The 16,013-nt window shown below is 37.9% G+C and overlaps 1 protein-coding gene across 1 annotated transcript in view; it reads left to right on the top strand.

Moving 5' to 3' along the window:
* Nucleotides 1–16,013, top strand: part of LOC150082462 (piezo-type mechanosensitive ion channel component-like) — an 861,219-nt gene that overhangs the window by 99,868 nt on the left and 745,338 nt on the right. Inside the window, 2 exon segments of the mRNA XM_090377768.1 lie at nt 3,535–3,633; nt 13,566–13,697. Of these exon segments, the coding sequence (XP_090233894.1) occupies nt 3,535–3,633; nt 13,566–13,697 (231 nt within the window).

Below are 16,013 nucleotides of genomic sequence, written 5' to 3'. Positions count from 1 at the left end.
TCTCAATTAACCCCCCGAGAGAGAGAGAGAGAGAGAGAGAGAGAGAGAGAGAGAGAGAGAGAGAGAGAGAGAGAGAGAGAGAGAGAGAGAGAGAGAGAGAGAGAGAGAGAGAGTCATCAAGATAAAGAAGAATGATGATATCCAGCTCAGGACCCTGGGTGTGCCAAGCCCATACTCACCAGATGTGAGCCAACATGCTGGCATGTGCTACATTATAACTGTCTATTTACTGAGAATGCAGGGAGAAATTGCAGTAGTGGCAAACCAGTTTGTCCTGTAAGTTTCCCATAGTTTGTCATGATACTCATATTGGCTTTCTTTACCTTTGCCAAACTTCCTTAGTGAACATGTGCTTCTGAATGGAGCATTGTTTGAAGAGAATCCAGCGAATGGTACTATACTATAAATAAGCAGTGAAGAATGGCTCAACTATGTCATCAAAGCCCCCTCATGAGTATATGATATGAGGAATGCCATGTGGTTATTAAAGGTTTTTGTTTTCATGAACTTCATAAAGGATGTAGGGCATCGCGGCATCATCTTGTGGATGACCCTGTCTTCTTTGGTTACGTGGCACTTCTCGTTTGGGTTGGTTGGCTCCCTTGCTCGCTTCAAGGCGCCATCTTGCTTCCTCTCGTTTCCGTGGGGCGATGCCCTTTTTCTGTCTAGTCGCTCTAACTCTCAATCTCTTAGGACAAAATCCCCACCCTCGGTCTCCAGAAGTTATATAACCTCTGTGACTGCAGCAAAGAATTAGCGTTGTGTTAAAGGATCGGACAGTCGCAGTGCGTTGACCTGATCCCCGCATATAACTTATCTTGGTTCTTACCTGCGCTGGTGTCATTGGATATAGGCAGAGAGGATAAGACTTAGTGAAACACATAACAATATTTATTAACACAAAACAAGCTAAATATACAACACTTGCACTCTACTTAGGTGATCAGTTTAAATTGTGGCATTCAGGCATTAGTTACATTTCATAATGTCAAATGTGTGGACCGGGTAATAAACTAGTACATTCTGCTCTTCATAGAAATCCTGTATTTTACCCTGCAACATTGACCCTTCACAATTCTTAACTTTGGTAGGGTACTAGATTGTTCTAGATTAAACATCCAGAATGCTCATAGACATTTTTGGTACTACTCATATTCTGAGGCTAAACGCAGGTGGGTGCAGCTAAGTTTCCCGACTTGTCATCTCTCAGTGCATCCTTCATCATCATCCAGAACTCAGCGCTTGATACTGCTCGATTACACTGCATTTTTCTCATGGACATCAGGATGGGAATTTTCGGGTGTCTGTGGGAGCATTATAGTCGTTTAACCTACATTGTGTTAACATGTAATTCATTTGTGGTTAGGAAAGAAGCATTGAAAAGGTTATCAATTTAGTTTCGGTTTTTAATTGTTACATTCGCAAGAATAATATAATGGCTTACCAGTTAATTCGCTCGCTCCTGGGATTCAGTTATACGGCCTCCTTTTTCTCCAGCAAAATCTGGGTGGAGTCCTCTACTGGTTTTTGGGCGGTTTGTGCCTGGTGGCCACTCTCTTCTTCTCAGCCTTTGTCTCTTGCTGCTCTGGGGATCTTCCGACTAGGCGTTCGTCTACCGACAGCCAGCTCTCATCTCTCTCCTTCTTTGGGCCTCAGTCTACCCTTATATCTTGCGCTTCGGCGCTACTTTCCACCTTTAACTTTTTTCTTCGTTATTACTCAACAAAGAGGAATTCTTCGCTCCCTCCCAATGACGGTGGGGACTGTTCTTTTAATTACCTAAGTCTGTGTCATAGCCCGGTGTGCGCCTGGTTTCACTATCAACATAAACCTTTTTTTGCTTATTGTCATTAACCCGGGACCCAAGTTCTCGCTGACTCTTTCTCCCCCCCGTTACGACCCCTGTTAAGAGTGAAAGTAAGCTTATATTAGTCATGGGCTTTTTGTCTTCTCATTGGCTTGCTCACATCTCCTCCTCAATACATTTGGTTTGGCTTTCGCTTGCTTAATCATTGTGGGTTCTAATTGAAAACGGTTTTATTTAGCCCCAACATCCTAAACATCGGTTTTATTAACCGAATAGGGAATTAGGTTTACCTGATCATCGTGAGCTGAGAATTTATCAGTCTCACAAGGAGTACATGTGTAACTTCCTTGCACTTGCTGCCTTCCTTACAGTAAACCTTTTAATATGGTTAGATACATTGCATCAGCTATATTTAGTTGTCTTTCTGCTTTAGAAAAACATGCATAGTTAAATATGCTTGATTAAATGTGATATAGGAAGAAAACTCAAATTTGTTGCATCTTTATGGAAAAAGGAAATGTGAAATGACTTAAGCAGATACTTCTGAAATTTTTGAACAGAAATGGTGACAGGTTTTAGTGATAAAGATTTTAATATGAATGAAAACCTGGTAGAGATAAAGTATGAATCTTCCGACTATGTAAATAACATAAACAGGCTTGATATTGACAAAGTTCGCTGATGATACAAGGATTGAGAGAGTAGTAAGTGATGGTAGCCTAAGGTATTCTTTGAGCAGCATGATGCATAGTAAACTGTTGTTGAATATAATAAAAGCACTCAAAACATGTGTTGGTATTATATTTATTTTCAAATTGGAAATATGTTCATAATGGGGTCAAACATTTCATGGTATTTTCTTACTACTTTATTGGTGACAGCTATCTTCAATATCACTATCACGAAAGATTGCTTTGGTCACAAGAGCTTGTTTTTAGAAACAAGCTATCTCTGAAGAAGTAGTAAGAAATAACACAAAACGTTTGACTCCATTATGTACATATTTCCAATTCGGAAATAAACATAATAATATCAACTTAGATTTTGTGTGCTGTATTATCTTTAAATAAAATAGCCTAATAGGGGATTCCCAACAAAAGGGAGTGGAAAAGAAATTGGGAAGATACCCATTGAGAGGTCCATCTGTTGACTTTGTGCATAAGAGCCTCCCCCTCACAGCCTAAATCTTTAATTGCTAGGCTGCTTCAGCAAGACTTAGATGAATTATTAGGTTGAAAAATATTAGGTAAAGTACAATATTGGGAAATGTAATTAGCATTAGCAAAGGCCCATGATGTAGGAAAGCAAGCTTATATAGCATCAGCCAAAAAAAAAAAAATATTCTAATTTCACCCATCCAGTTGCTCTAAATGTTTGTCTAGTTTGAGACTAGTTAACTGTCGTCCTTTTAATAAAAAGTCTTTATTACGAAATCACTATGTTGCTATATTTTTCATTTTTGTGCTTTAGAATTATTTTTTGTCTGTCAGGAAAGAAATAGGTAAATTTTTCTGGAAGACAACTTCGTTTTATACTGGTGTGTTTGTTATTTCTTTAATTAAAAGTAGTTTCCCAGTGTTAAGTGTTAAAAATAGTTCTTAACCTGTTATTAATGCACAATTGAAACATACTGCTCTTGAATGTGAAAATGCCTGTTATTCAATGGCAGTGAAGAAAACTAATTCAATAATGCACAATATATATTTATTTTCATGCTTTATTTTTAGGTGTACTCTTCCGCTTCAATGGCTTCTCTTTTATCTACCTCATTTTGTTACTGTTGGGGCCGATATTACCACTTTCATCAACAAGCAATATAAATGTTGGTAAGTATTCAGAATAGTTTAATTCTGATTTGTTTTTTTATACTTTTTATTATAGCATTTATTATAGAATGTTTCATTAGCAAACAACACCACACCACCAACCCATGGTAAAAAGATACGTCGTATCAAGCCTATATCCAACAATACTGTATGCTTCAGAGATATGGGCCTTGGCTTCCGAATCCAACATTAAAAGAATATTCTCTTCCGAATTCTGGCTTCTAAAATGGGCTAACACTATAAACTCCACCTTCTCTCAGATCAACGCAGTTAGCAGATGCCCTTCAACTTCGCAGGCTCCGATCCTACATCGGAGAAAGAAGGCTGCTGTTCACCATCAAGATGGCCACTGCTAAAATTACAGAGCTAAACTTCTGGGATCACTGCTCTTGGCACATTCCTTCCTCTTATCTCCAGTATTCAGCACAGCTGCTAGCAAACCATTACTAACTGGCAGATTCCTGCCAAATCAAATGCTGCTGTCACTGCAAGTCATTGACAGGTATTAAGGGTAAGTTGCTACAATGGATAAAAGGATGGTTAAGTGGAAGAAGACAGAGGGTGGTAATCAATGGGTGCTGCTCTTCGTGGACTAATGTTATTAGTGGAGTCCCACAGGCTTCGGTGTTAGGTCCACTGTTGTTTTGTATATTTATCAATGATATTGATGAAGGTATATCAGGCTTAATGTCGAAGTTTGCAGATGATACAAAGGTTGGCAGAGTTGTTAATTGACAGTAATGGCTGGCAGTGTGCTACTGCAACAGGATCTAGATAATTTGGGCAGATGGGTTAAGAAGTGGCAACTGAAGTTTAATCTTTACAAATGCAAAGTACTGCATATGGGTAGAAGTAACCCCAGAGAAATGTACCAACTGTGTGGTACTACACTTAAGGTGGTAGAAAATGAAAAAGACCTGGGAGTAATTGTGCAGTCAGATATGAAGTTTTCTGAGCAATGCAGACAGGCTGCCAGGGCAGGTCATGGGGTTTTGTCAATGATATATAGGAATTTTGCTAGCAGGGAAAAGGGGGTGATTGTCCTTCTGTATAAGGGAATGGTCAGGCCATGCCTTGAGTACTGCGTACAGGTCTGGGGGCTTCATTTTACGAAGGATGTAGATTTACTTGAGCGTGTACAGAGAAGGGCAACAAGATTGGTGAGGGGAATGAAGGGATCCTCTTACCAAGAGAGGCTTAAGTTCTGCAAATTGCAGTGGCTGGAGACTGGGCACCTGCGTGGTGATCTGATTGAGGTGTATAAGGCCTTGAATGGGTTGAGCACGCTGAATTCTGATGGGATCCTTCCACTTGTTCAGATTACGAACCTAAGGGGACATAAATTCAAATTAAGAAAGGACAGATGTAGAATAGATGTGCGGAAATTTGCCTTTAGCCAGCGGGTGGTTAATTGCTGGAACAAACTTCCATCTGTTGTTGTGGAAGTTGATAGGTTGAATAAATTTAAGGAGGAACTGGACTGGTATTTGGAGGGAATGGTGTGATTTTTTTTTTTTTTTTTTGGCTGATGCTGCATAAGCTCATACACTTGCTTTCTTGCATCACATGCCACTACTACTACTACTGAGGATGCTCGTAGAACAAGCAAATACATGGGCTGTAATAGGGTTGCTAAGAGTAAAAACAGTTGCACGTATGCTTGTACGTACACTAATGTGTATAGTAAATCATTTTGAATATGAAGTATTGATCTAATCATCAAATGTAGATGTAGGGATATCAGAAACATGGTGTTGTTGGGTTTGTTGGTGTATCAGCAACAATGGCCATAATGTACTGAGAAACATGGTGTACTTCAGATATAAGGGATCATACCTGAGTTTGAATCAGAATTAGCATTAGCATTAGTAGAGGCATATGATGCAAAAAAGCAAGCTTATGCAGCATCAACCAAAAAAAAAAACCCTTCCACTTCACCCCTCCGTTTGTTCGAAATACCTGTCTAGCTGAGCCTTAAACTTATTTAGGCTATCAACTTCCACAACAAGGGTTGGAAGTCTGTTCCACCAACCAACTACCTGTTGGCTAAAGCCAAATTTCCACACATCTATCCTACATCTGTCTTTCCTCAATTTGAATTTATGCCCTCTCAGGTGATTATTCTGAACAAGAGGCAGTATCCCATCAGCATTGAGCATGCTCAAACCATTCAAGGCTTTGTACACCTCTATCGGATCACCTCGCCAGTGCCTTCAGACACTGTAATTTGCAAAACTTAAGCCTTTCTTAGTCAGAGCAACCCTTTGTTCCGTTCACTAACCTTGTTGCCCTTCTCTGTACTCATTCCAGCAGCTCTACATCCTTCTTGAAATGAGGCCTCCAGACCTGTATACAGTACACAAGGTGCGGCCTGACCATTGCCTTATACAAGGGAATAATCACCTCCCTATCCCTGCTAGAAAAATTCCTGTATATCAATGATAAGACACCATGAGCTACTCTTGCAGCCCGTATGCACTGCTCAGAGAACTTCGTATCTGTCTGCACAATTACCCCCATGTCCTTCATTCTCTACCACTGTCAGTGTAGTACCACAGAGTTGATACATTGCTCTGGGGTTGCTGTTTCCCATATGTAGTACTTTACATTTGTCAATGTTAAACTTCATTTGCCACCTCTCCTCCCATCTGCTCAACCTTTCCAGATTCTGTTGCAGCAGCATAGCATCAGTAGCGTCCTTAACAACTCTGCCAACCTTTGTATCGTCTGCAAACTTGGACATTAAGCTTGATATACCATCATCAATATTATTTATAAATACAGAAAACAACAATGGACCCAACACTGAACCCTGAGGGATTCCACTAATAACATTAGTCCACGATGAGCAGTGGCCATTAATTACCACTCTGTCTTCTGCTACTCAACCATCCCTTTATCCATAGTAACAATTTGCCACCAGTGCCACACTGCTCCAATTTGTGCAGCAGTCTTCCATGTGCAACAGTATCAAAAGCCTTTCAAGATCCAAATATATAATATCAAAGTTATTCCCTGCATCTAGTTCTTTTGTGATTACATCATAGTATCCAATCAAATTGGTCAGGCAAGACCTTCCCTTAACAAAACCATGCTGTTTCTAAGCTATAACTGAATTCTTGTCAAGATGATCCTGCCGTGCTTCTTTAACCAATGCTTCCATTAATTTTCCTGGAACAGAAGTTAAGCTCACAGGTCTATAATTACTTGTGTCAGCCTTTGATCCTCCTTTGTGAATTGGAGTTACATTTGCACATCTCCAGTCTGTGGGTACCTCCACTGAGTCCAAGGAAGCTCTCATAATTATGGCTAACGGATTGCTTACTTCCTTTGCTGCCTCCTTTAATATAACTGGATAGATCCCATCCACCCCTGGTGCCTTTCTTGTATTTATCTTCAACAATTTCTCCTCCACTTTACTCTCAATTATTACAAGATCATCTAGCTCACTGCCAGTGTTTACTTCATCTATGGCATTCCCCTTCCTGAATAACTCCACATGTGTGAATGTAGATGCAAAATATTGATTTAGTTTGTTAGCTACCTGAGCAGGATCATGAACAGTTGAACCATCGATTTCAAGTGGACCAATCTGATATATCCCTCTTTCTTCTAGAGTTTACATAAATAAAGAACTCCTTGCTGTTTTTCTTTGCATCCCTTGCCAAAGATTTCTCGTAATCTGCCTGCCTCACCTCCTTTGTAACTTGGTTACAGATCAACTTATATCTATCATAGGCTTCCATATCACCCATTAATATATATGTATCCGATGCATTTTTCTTCTCTGCCATATGTCTCATTTGTTCATCTGACATCCATTTAGGCCTGAACCTTGAACAATATTTCTTAGTTGGTATGTAAAGCCTAGTAGCTTCCAAGATAAGTTCTTTGAATGCTTCCCATTTTGAGTTTTTGCTGTTGGTTACATCATCAGTTGGTCCCACTGTATAGAATATCAATACTGTCTCAGACCATCGTAGTCGACTTTACAAAAGCAATAACCCTTCCCTTTACCCCTGATGGTAGTTACCTCCTTGAGTAAATCCCACTTCAGCACACTGTGATCATTGCCACCTAGTGGTTCCTGTATCTGCAGATTCTTAATGCATGAAGAATCACTACTGATAATCAAATGAAGAGTATTGCTCCCTCTAGTTGCCTCCTGAACATGCAGATGTAGAAAACAATCATCGAATAAATACACAAGTCTTGCTAGTGTGTGAGTTACCAACCCACAAATTCCAGTCAATATCTGGGAATTTAAAATACCCCATTATAAGACTCTCTGATTTACTGGCCCACTCTATTTTCCTGTTCAGTTTCTTATTATACTCATCAGAGTCATTAGGCCTATAGCACACTCCTACTCTCAATTTTGATCTCTTAATGCTTATGTCACACCAAACTGACTTGAAGCTGCACTGTCCAATGATGTCGACTGGCTTCACTTCCTTGGATTTTATGTGTTTCTTAACTATTTGCATAACCCCTCCTCCCTTCCTATCCTGTCTATCCTTTCTGTAGACATTGTACTCCCCAAATTCCAGTTCTGCATTACTTATATCTGTGTGACACCCTGTGTCTGATATCCCAACAATATCTGCCTTTGATGCTTTGAGCAATACCTCAAATTCATCAAATTTATTTACCAAACTGCTAGTATTGGTGTACACGCAAGTGTACATGCACCTGTTATTTTTCGTAGCTACCCTAACACAACCCATGTGTTTACTTGTACCCCAATGACTCCCAGCAGTCTCTGAAATATCCTGCATCTTATTTTCCAGGCTGCTGCTCATTCCAATAGAAGCAGTGGAAGAATCACTTTCTCCTCTGCCAGTGGCTGCTGTCAATCTATTCGTCCTTGTATCCCCCAATCTAGCAGTTTTCCGACCCACCTAACACTTCCTCGATAGCATCAGCAAACATTCTTGTATCCTTTCTATTTAAGTGTATCCCATCCCTGTAGAAGCAGTCTCTCCTGTTAACAAGTACAGACCAGGCTGAAAAAAATTCTACCCCTTGAGCCTTGCACAATCTTTCCAGGGCCGAATTGATCGACAGGGCTCTCATCATATACTCCCTGCTGTCGTGTCTGGGCAGAATTGCAGACATTTTCAAATTCAACCCTAATTCACGGCTTTTTTTCAACAGTGACCTGTACTTGTTAAGTAATTCCGCCGGTCTCCTATTCTTAAATCATTAGTGCCAACGTGTACAACTATATCACCTTTTGTGCCCTTAATTTGAATATGGTGATTACAATTAACAAACAACAAACAGGAGGGATGGTTATGCTGTTAGTTAAGGAGCAAATAAAATTGAGGTAGTGCATCCAGTATACATGGGTGTTCAGCTTAATGTTTCGTAAGTTTAGTGTGACTTAAGCATTTGGAAAACAAAATGAGGTTAGGAGCGTATTGTAGTCCTGATTGTTGTGATGAGTATAACAAACAAATGTACAGACATAAAGAATGGGCAGTGAATCAGAATGGCTTATAATGGGGAACTTGTACTTTCCAGATGTTGACTGGACCTTGTGGGTTGGTCACTCACTCAGTAGCAAGACCTTTATGGATTTATTGGATGATTGTTTCCTACACCAGCATGTTAGAGAGAGGCAACAAGAGAAAGAAATGGTCTTGATCCGATTAGAAGCAGTGACCCTTCATATATTAAGAGTCTGCGGGCATTGATCACAATGTATTGATGTAAGATTTGTTTAAAGATTTAACTACTATCAAAGGCAAGGAAAAGGGCTTTTAATTTCATAAAGGTGACCAGAACACGAGCAGGATTACCCTTTACTATTGGTGTTCCTGCTCATGATGTGGACAAACCAAATGGGTATTTTTCATCTTAATTCACATATGGAGAATTTTTCAGGGATGAAGATGCCAGATGGATGAATGGGATCTATCCAGTTATATTAAAGGAGGCAGAAAAAGAGGTAACAAACATTTAGCCATGGCTATGAGAGTATCTCTGGATTCAAGGGGACGGCTCTATGAACTGGAGATGTGCAAATATATTCCCAATTCACAAAGGAGTATCCAAGGGACACATCTGTGATTACAGACCTGTTAGCTTGAGTTCTGTTCTTCCAGGGAAAATAATGGAGCCATTGGTTAAAGAAGTAATACATGATCATATGGACAGAAATGGAGTTATACTGATAACAGCATGAATTTGTTAAGTAGGTGATTTGGCTTTACTAATGTGGTTGGATACTATGACAGAGTAACAAAAGAACTGGATGCAAAAAATTATTTTAACATCATATACTTAGATGCCAGTAAAGCTTTTGGTACTGTTGCACATGACTGCTGTACAAATTGGAGCAGTGTGACAAATTAAGGGCAGTGTGCTTTGAGGGTGATTGCAAATTGCAGAAATTGCCTAATATGAGGGGATCTGACTGAGATGTTTAAGACCTTGGATGGAGTGAGTAAGCTAAATGCTGATGTAATCCTTCCTCTTGCTCTATCTGTACATATGGGGGGGGGTATAAATTCAAATTGAGGAAGAATGGTTGCAAGTTGGATGTGTGAAACTTGCCTTCAGCCAAAGGATGGCCTATGCTGAAACAAACTTCCACTTGGGGTTGTAGAGGTGAGTAGTTTGAATAAATTCAAGGACGGACTAGATGAACTTTTGAACTTCATATAATTCTAGACATAAGAGAGTCTGATTTTTTTTTTTTGTATTTTTGCTCTCTTACATCATTTGCTACTACTGCTGAAATATAGGCGCCTCCGTAGCCAGGTGGCAATGAGCAGCAGTGCGTAGCACACGCTTCTTGATTAGACTGGGGTTCGAGCCCGTCACCACCAAATATGGAGGATGCAGAAAGGTCAGGGAATGACCACTGCATATCCCAGAGCAATATGGCCTTAGTTGCTAATGCTACTAAAAAAAAAAAAAAAAAAAAAAAAGAACCAAAAAAAAAAAAATAAATAAATAATAACTACTGAAATATGTGTACAAATGCATGTATAATAGTGTATTTGTGCACATATTGCGTGCGCACACACACACACACACACACACACACACACACAATTTCTATGCCATTTGTGAATGATTAGGTATCAGTTTCTATGTATGTCGATAAAGCATTCAAGGCAGAATGCTTTATCAGATCTTAAAAATAAGCTTTAATTGTGGCTTATCCTATGAAGTGCATTAAGATTGAACTGTTCACTTTGAAGGTAACTTATTGATAGTCATACAGTTATCAGTACTGTTTCATCTTCATCCAAAGATAAAGTTGACTTATTAGTATCTTACTTTTTCCACTTATAAAATAATTTCTGTTTATTCTGTGGACAGCTGAAGCCAGATGAGTTTTAAAATTTGCTGTGACTGCATACATCCTGAATTATTAAGGGCAGTCAGATTTTCAGTATATAGAATTGTGTTAGCAAACACAAATGTCTTTGTGTTTGCTCAATATGAGGAGTGTGAGGAAATCAAGTGCCAACTCAGCATTGTTATGGGTCTTTATGAGAGCCTGAAGAACAGGGTAGATGCCCTCGAAGGATTTAAATTGAGGAGCCCATCAAGCTCTCAGCTGCCAACATCAATGCTTGAACATCAGTAAACACAGCAGCAATCCCCAAGGCAGAATGCGCTGGCCCCACAGGAACTAGTTGTTGGTGGCTTTATTGTTAGGGAAACAGAGAATATATTGTGCAAAAAGGATAGGTGGAATAGGACCACAGTTATTTAATGTAAACAATGTAGTGTCACTAGGAACAAATGGATTTAATAAAACAGGTTGAATTTAAAAAGTTAAAAACTCTTTTAATAAACTGAAACAGTTAAAATAGGAATAAAAATAAAAGTAATAAACACAAAAGCTTTTTATTACTTTTAAAAAGTACAGAATGTTGTGTGCATGCTGTTGTGGTATTACGAAGTGAAAATGACATGCTACAGGTGCAGGCAACAATTAGCTGTTGGAAGTATATAATGATTGGGTATACTGTGAGTGGCAACGCTTGTCAGCTAGGAGGGTGGTTGCCTCAGTGATGGGATGGATGCGACATCCTCTGTTCCGGTTAAAGGAATTGCTACAACAGGGGTTTTTGGAGCGATTCCAATCAGACACGTTGACGGTAGTGGCAGGATCTGTCAATAATCTCTGTCATGCTGGGTAGACCAGAAGTGCTCAGCAGTTGCTGAATGCTCAAACAGATAGCTTTCAAGAAAGCTATCTGTCTGCCGAACAGATAGCTTTCTTGTGCTCGGAGACCTGATTATTGAATCTTCTGCTGGGTTCCCCAACATAGCAGCCTGAGCAGTCATGGCAGGAAATATGGTACAATAAGCCACTTTGCAGGAGGGGGAAAGCAGTGTCTTAACCCTCAAAACGAGGGACCACAATCTTTTGCCTGGAAGTTGTTGCAAGCACTTTATCCTGTGAGACCCTAGAAAGTTGTTGCGACAGATTCGTGTAGTGGGTGGGGGGTAAAGGCATCCGAGATGGGGGCCATCGCTGTGTGTGGCCCTATCTTTTGACGTTTTGAAATCTGGCATTGTATTTTCCTCTTTGGCAATGTATTTTCATTCTGGAATTTTTTTTCCAATACAGAGCACTCTCTTCAACGTTAAAAATTTGATGCATTGAATAGCTGCCTTCATCAATAATTTTTTCCAACACATCACAAAATTTCTCTGCAGCTGCAGAATCGGCACTGGCACAACTTCACCACATACTTTAACATTGTGGAAACAAGTGTGATGCTTGAACCTATTAAACCACTCGTTGCTTGTAAATATCTTTATAAATAGTCGTTGCTTTTGCTTGAATGGTCATTAGACTCAGGGGCACTCGCTTCTGATTCTGATTTTCGATTCATATTATTAACAGCTGTTCCATCTTTGATACAGCACCTGAACGCTGTTTTGTGATCACTGTTGATCTTAAGTGCGTTGATCCTTTGACATGTTCCTTTATACGCGCACTGTCCTTTAAAATAGTATTCACTGTTGAAGCAGCAAGACCTAACTCCCTTGCTATAGATGACAAACTGTGTCCTGTTTTGTACTTCTTAATCATTTTCATCTTCATTTTTAAATGAATTGTTTTGTTTTGTTTCCTAGCACTACTACCACTTGCAGTTTTCATTGGTCGCTTTCCCTTCATCATTGTAATACGTAAATAGGAATGAAGAGAAGTTTCTGAAAATTTGTTTTTTATATGATTGAAGATTTCAGTGAAGGGGAACACATTTCACCATACTAGCATAAAAACTCACACAATTGCAGTTATCGGTATTATCGCAAATGCAATAAGATCGCGTTTACTACCCATTTCTAATTAGATGCACTAACAGAAAAGCCCGATAAACTGGAAAGTGCAAATTGTTTTTATTGTTTTTTGGTTGTGACCTCCAGAAACATGGTTTAGAAAAAAATATTTAAAATTTTTGAAATTTGAATCAATTGTTTTCAAAATTGATTCTTATAATGGGAACATATGATAACGATGAAAGGGTAGTGCAATTTCCCTTATCAATATGACCTTTTAGAGAGATAAATAGCTTAGTAATATAGCGAAATTTTCAACTTCCAAGGACTTGGAACGAATTAAAAAAAAAAAAAAAAAAAAAGACAGTGTTATTGGTTTGCATTATGATATTTTCACAATACCTCCATTTATTCCTATGGGATGTAAAATATGTTTCCACGATTTTTGTTAAGTTTGCACTGGCTGGCAGAAACTTGCGTAAAATCGAATTTCCGTAAGTAGAGTATTACTAAGTCAGGGAATTCCTGTACAATTAATTCTATATGCATAGAAATAATTGTAAATTAAGTTTTTGTGGAATAATTAATTTTGATCATAATTGCTAATTATTATTTTTATGAAATATATTTTTTACCTTGCTAATATGAAAATTCTGGTAATGCTGTATTTTTAGGTCATGCTGGAAAGTACATGAAAGCTATAGTAGGAATTAGCACTATATTTTGTTTAGCACAGATAGCATTCCAGATCGTAATGCTTGTTTTTGGAACATATGAATCAGTACCCCGTTATAAGTTTGATTACTGTAAGTATATATATTTTTCATATTAGAATTGCTTTGTGTGTGCATGTGTGTGTCTATTATAGTTATAGCTTTTCAAGGAATTGAAATGTATATCTCAAAAATGGCGCATGCCTAGTGCTCACAGCACAGCACATACTCCATGTGAAATGGTGCATGGAATAAATGACTGATAAATAATTTCCATACCCTACAAGAAGTGGGAAAATTTTCACCAATGAATTTTCACACCCCTTTGATGTTTTTAGTCAGTTGATAAGTGATGGATAAGTTTTTATCCATCATAGTATTATTTTACTTTAGTATTATTTTTCTTAGTTATTAGATTACACTTTAATAAATTTTTAATAAATTTCTTTTGTTTATCTTCACTTTTAGGTGTTTGTATGATATAGTGTTAATTCTTTATTCATTGCATTGTCAGTTTGTACATAAATACAGGTATCCTTGTTGATCACAGCATAGGCGCGTGTGTATGTCTATTTTTCTTTGTGAATTGAATTGTCATTCAATTCACAAAGTAAAATAGACATTCAACTTAAGCCTTTCTCTTACCAAGAAAGGCTTAAGTTCTGCAAATACCAGCATCTGGAGACTAGGCACCTTTGAGATGATCTGATTGAGGAGTATAAGGCCTTGAATAGTTTGAGCAAGCTCAATGCTGATGAGATTATTCCCTTTGCTCAGATTATATGGTCTTGAGGTCTCTGAAATAAATGACTTTGAATAGGCAGTAGACTGCCAGTACTCATTCTTCAATTCCCTACATGTGGTATGAGTTGAAATAAGACAGGACATAAATTCAAATTAAGTTGTAGAATAGATGTGCAGAAATTTGCCTTTAGCCAGTGGGTGGTTGATTGCTGGAACAAACTTCTATCTGTCATTGTGGAAGTTTGATAGCTTAAATAAATTCAAGGAAGAGCTGGACATACTTTTGGTGTGAATGATAGGTAAAATGGGAATTTTTTTTTTTTTTTTGCTGATGCTGTATAAGCTTGCTTTCTTACATCATATGCTACTAATGCTAATATTTCAAAAACAGTAGGTAAGCTTCAGATTTTGGATTACACATTACATCATATTTCTTTTGCTTTTTGACTTTCTTGATCAGCATATTCAAGCAGTATATAGTTAAACAGGGCAACCCACATCACTAATACTCTATTTACACAGGGGTGTATGCACCTTGTTTGACTTGGTTTTAATGTAGATAACTAAATGGAGAAAATATTCAATCGTATTTTCACTTTCCTCTTTATTTATTATAATTGCTCTACAAAATCAGGCAAAATTGTAGGTGCTGAACTTATGTTTTGCAAATATATCTTAGCAAAACAGCATTTGGAACATCTTTAAGTTTTGAGAAAAAGGAATTCTTTGCTCCTGTCATGAAGTTTGCACCATCACAAGCATCACCCAAAATATTATTCACTGGGATATATTTTTTAAATAATTGACCCCTTGAAGAATTTAGTATAAATGCTTTCTGCAGTTAGTACAATTTTAGTGTCAAATTCAGTGAGTTCTAATAATTGACAAGTAACTTTACCATTATCTGGCTTTATTTACTATACAACAGATGCAAGATATTTCTTGCCATAGGTAAACTCATCTACAAATATGCTAAAGTCTTTTTCTTTTAACATTTTAACAATGTTTTCACGAAACAGTTTTAGTGAAAACATTGTTAATGATAGGTCTGCATTTGTCTTTTTTCCATGTAAATGCCTGACCAATTTTTGAATCAGGAAACAATTTTGCACTAAGTGAGTAAAATGTGCTTCAGATTCAATGCCGGCTGGTATTGTGCTCTGCAAATTAAGAAGAAATTCTTATTTTGGCAATTTTTTTAAACTTTTTCTTTAATTTTTGAGCTTTATTAATATCAGACATTTGTTTATTAAAAATATGTTCAATTTTTAGTGTTTTAGTTAATGTCTCAATTTTGCTTATGCTTGTTCTTGGCAATTCACTTGTACCAGCTTGAATTTCTATATTGCAGCACTTACAATGACCTAAATAATTGCTACCATCTTTTTCAAGCCAGCCTTTGTATTTATAGTCCAGCAGCCATGAATCTTGAAATTTGATGCTTTTTCCTTGGGTGTGGGGGGCAAAACAGTTCAATAATTTCACACAGTTCATGAACATTCAGTACTTTATCTGGAGTGCCATCCCTGTTTCTTCTTTTCTCTTGTGTGCTATCTTGTCTCTGCATTTCCTCTTGTTTTTTATCACCTGTCTTGCTGTTATCTTTATTCATTTTTAAATGCATGTATAACAGATGAAATTAGTTTTAAAATAAAACTTTGTAAT

The sequence above is a fragment of the Mastigoproctus giganteus genome, chromosome 7 (assembly GCF_048544385.1).
Source record: "Mastigoproctus giganteus isolate SK-2022 chromosome 7, ASM4854438v1, whole genome shotgun sequence".
Lineage (NCBI taxonomy): Eukaryota > Metazoa > Arthropoda > Arachnida > Uropygi > Thelyphonidae > Mastigoproctus > Mastigoproctus giganteus.
This window is presented reverse-complemented; position numbering and strand designations above follow the sequence as displayed.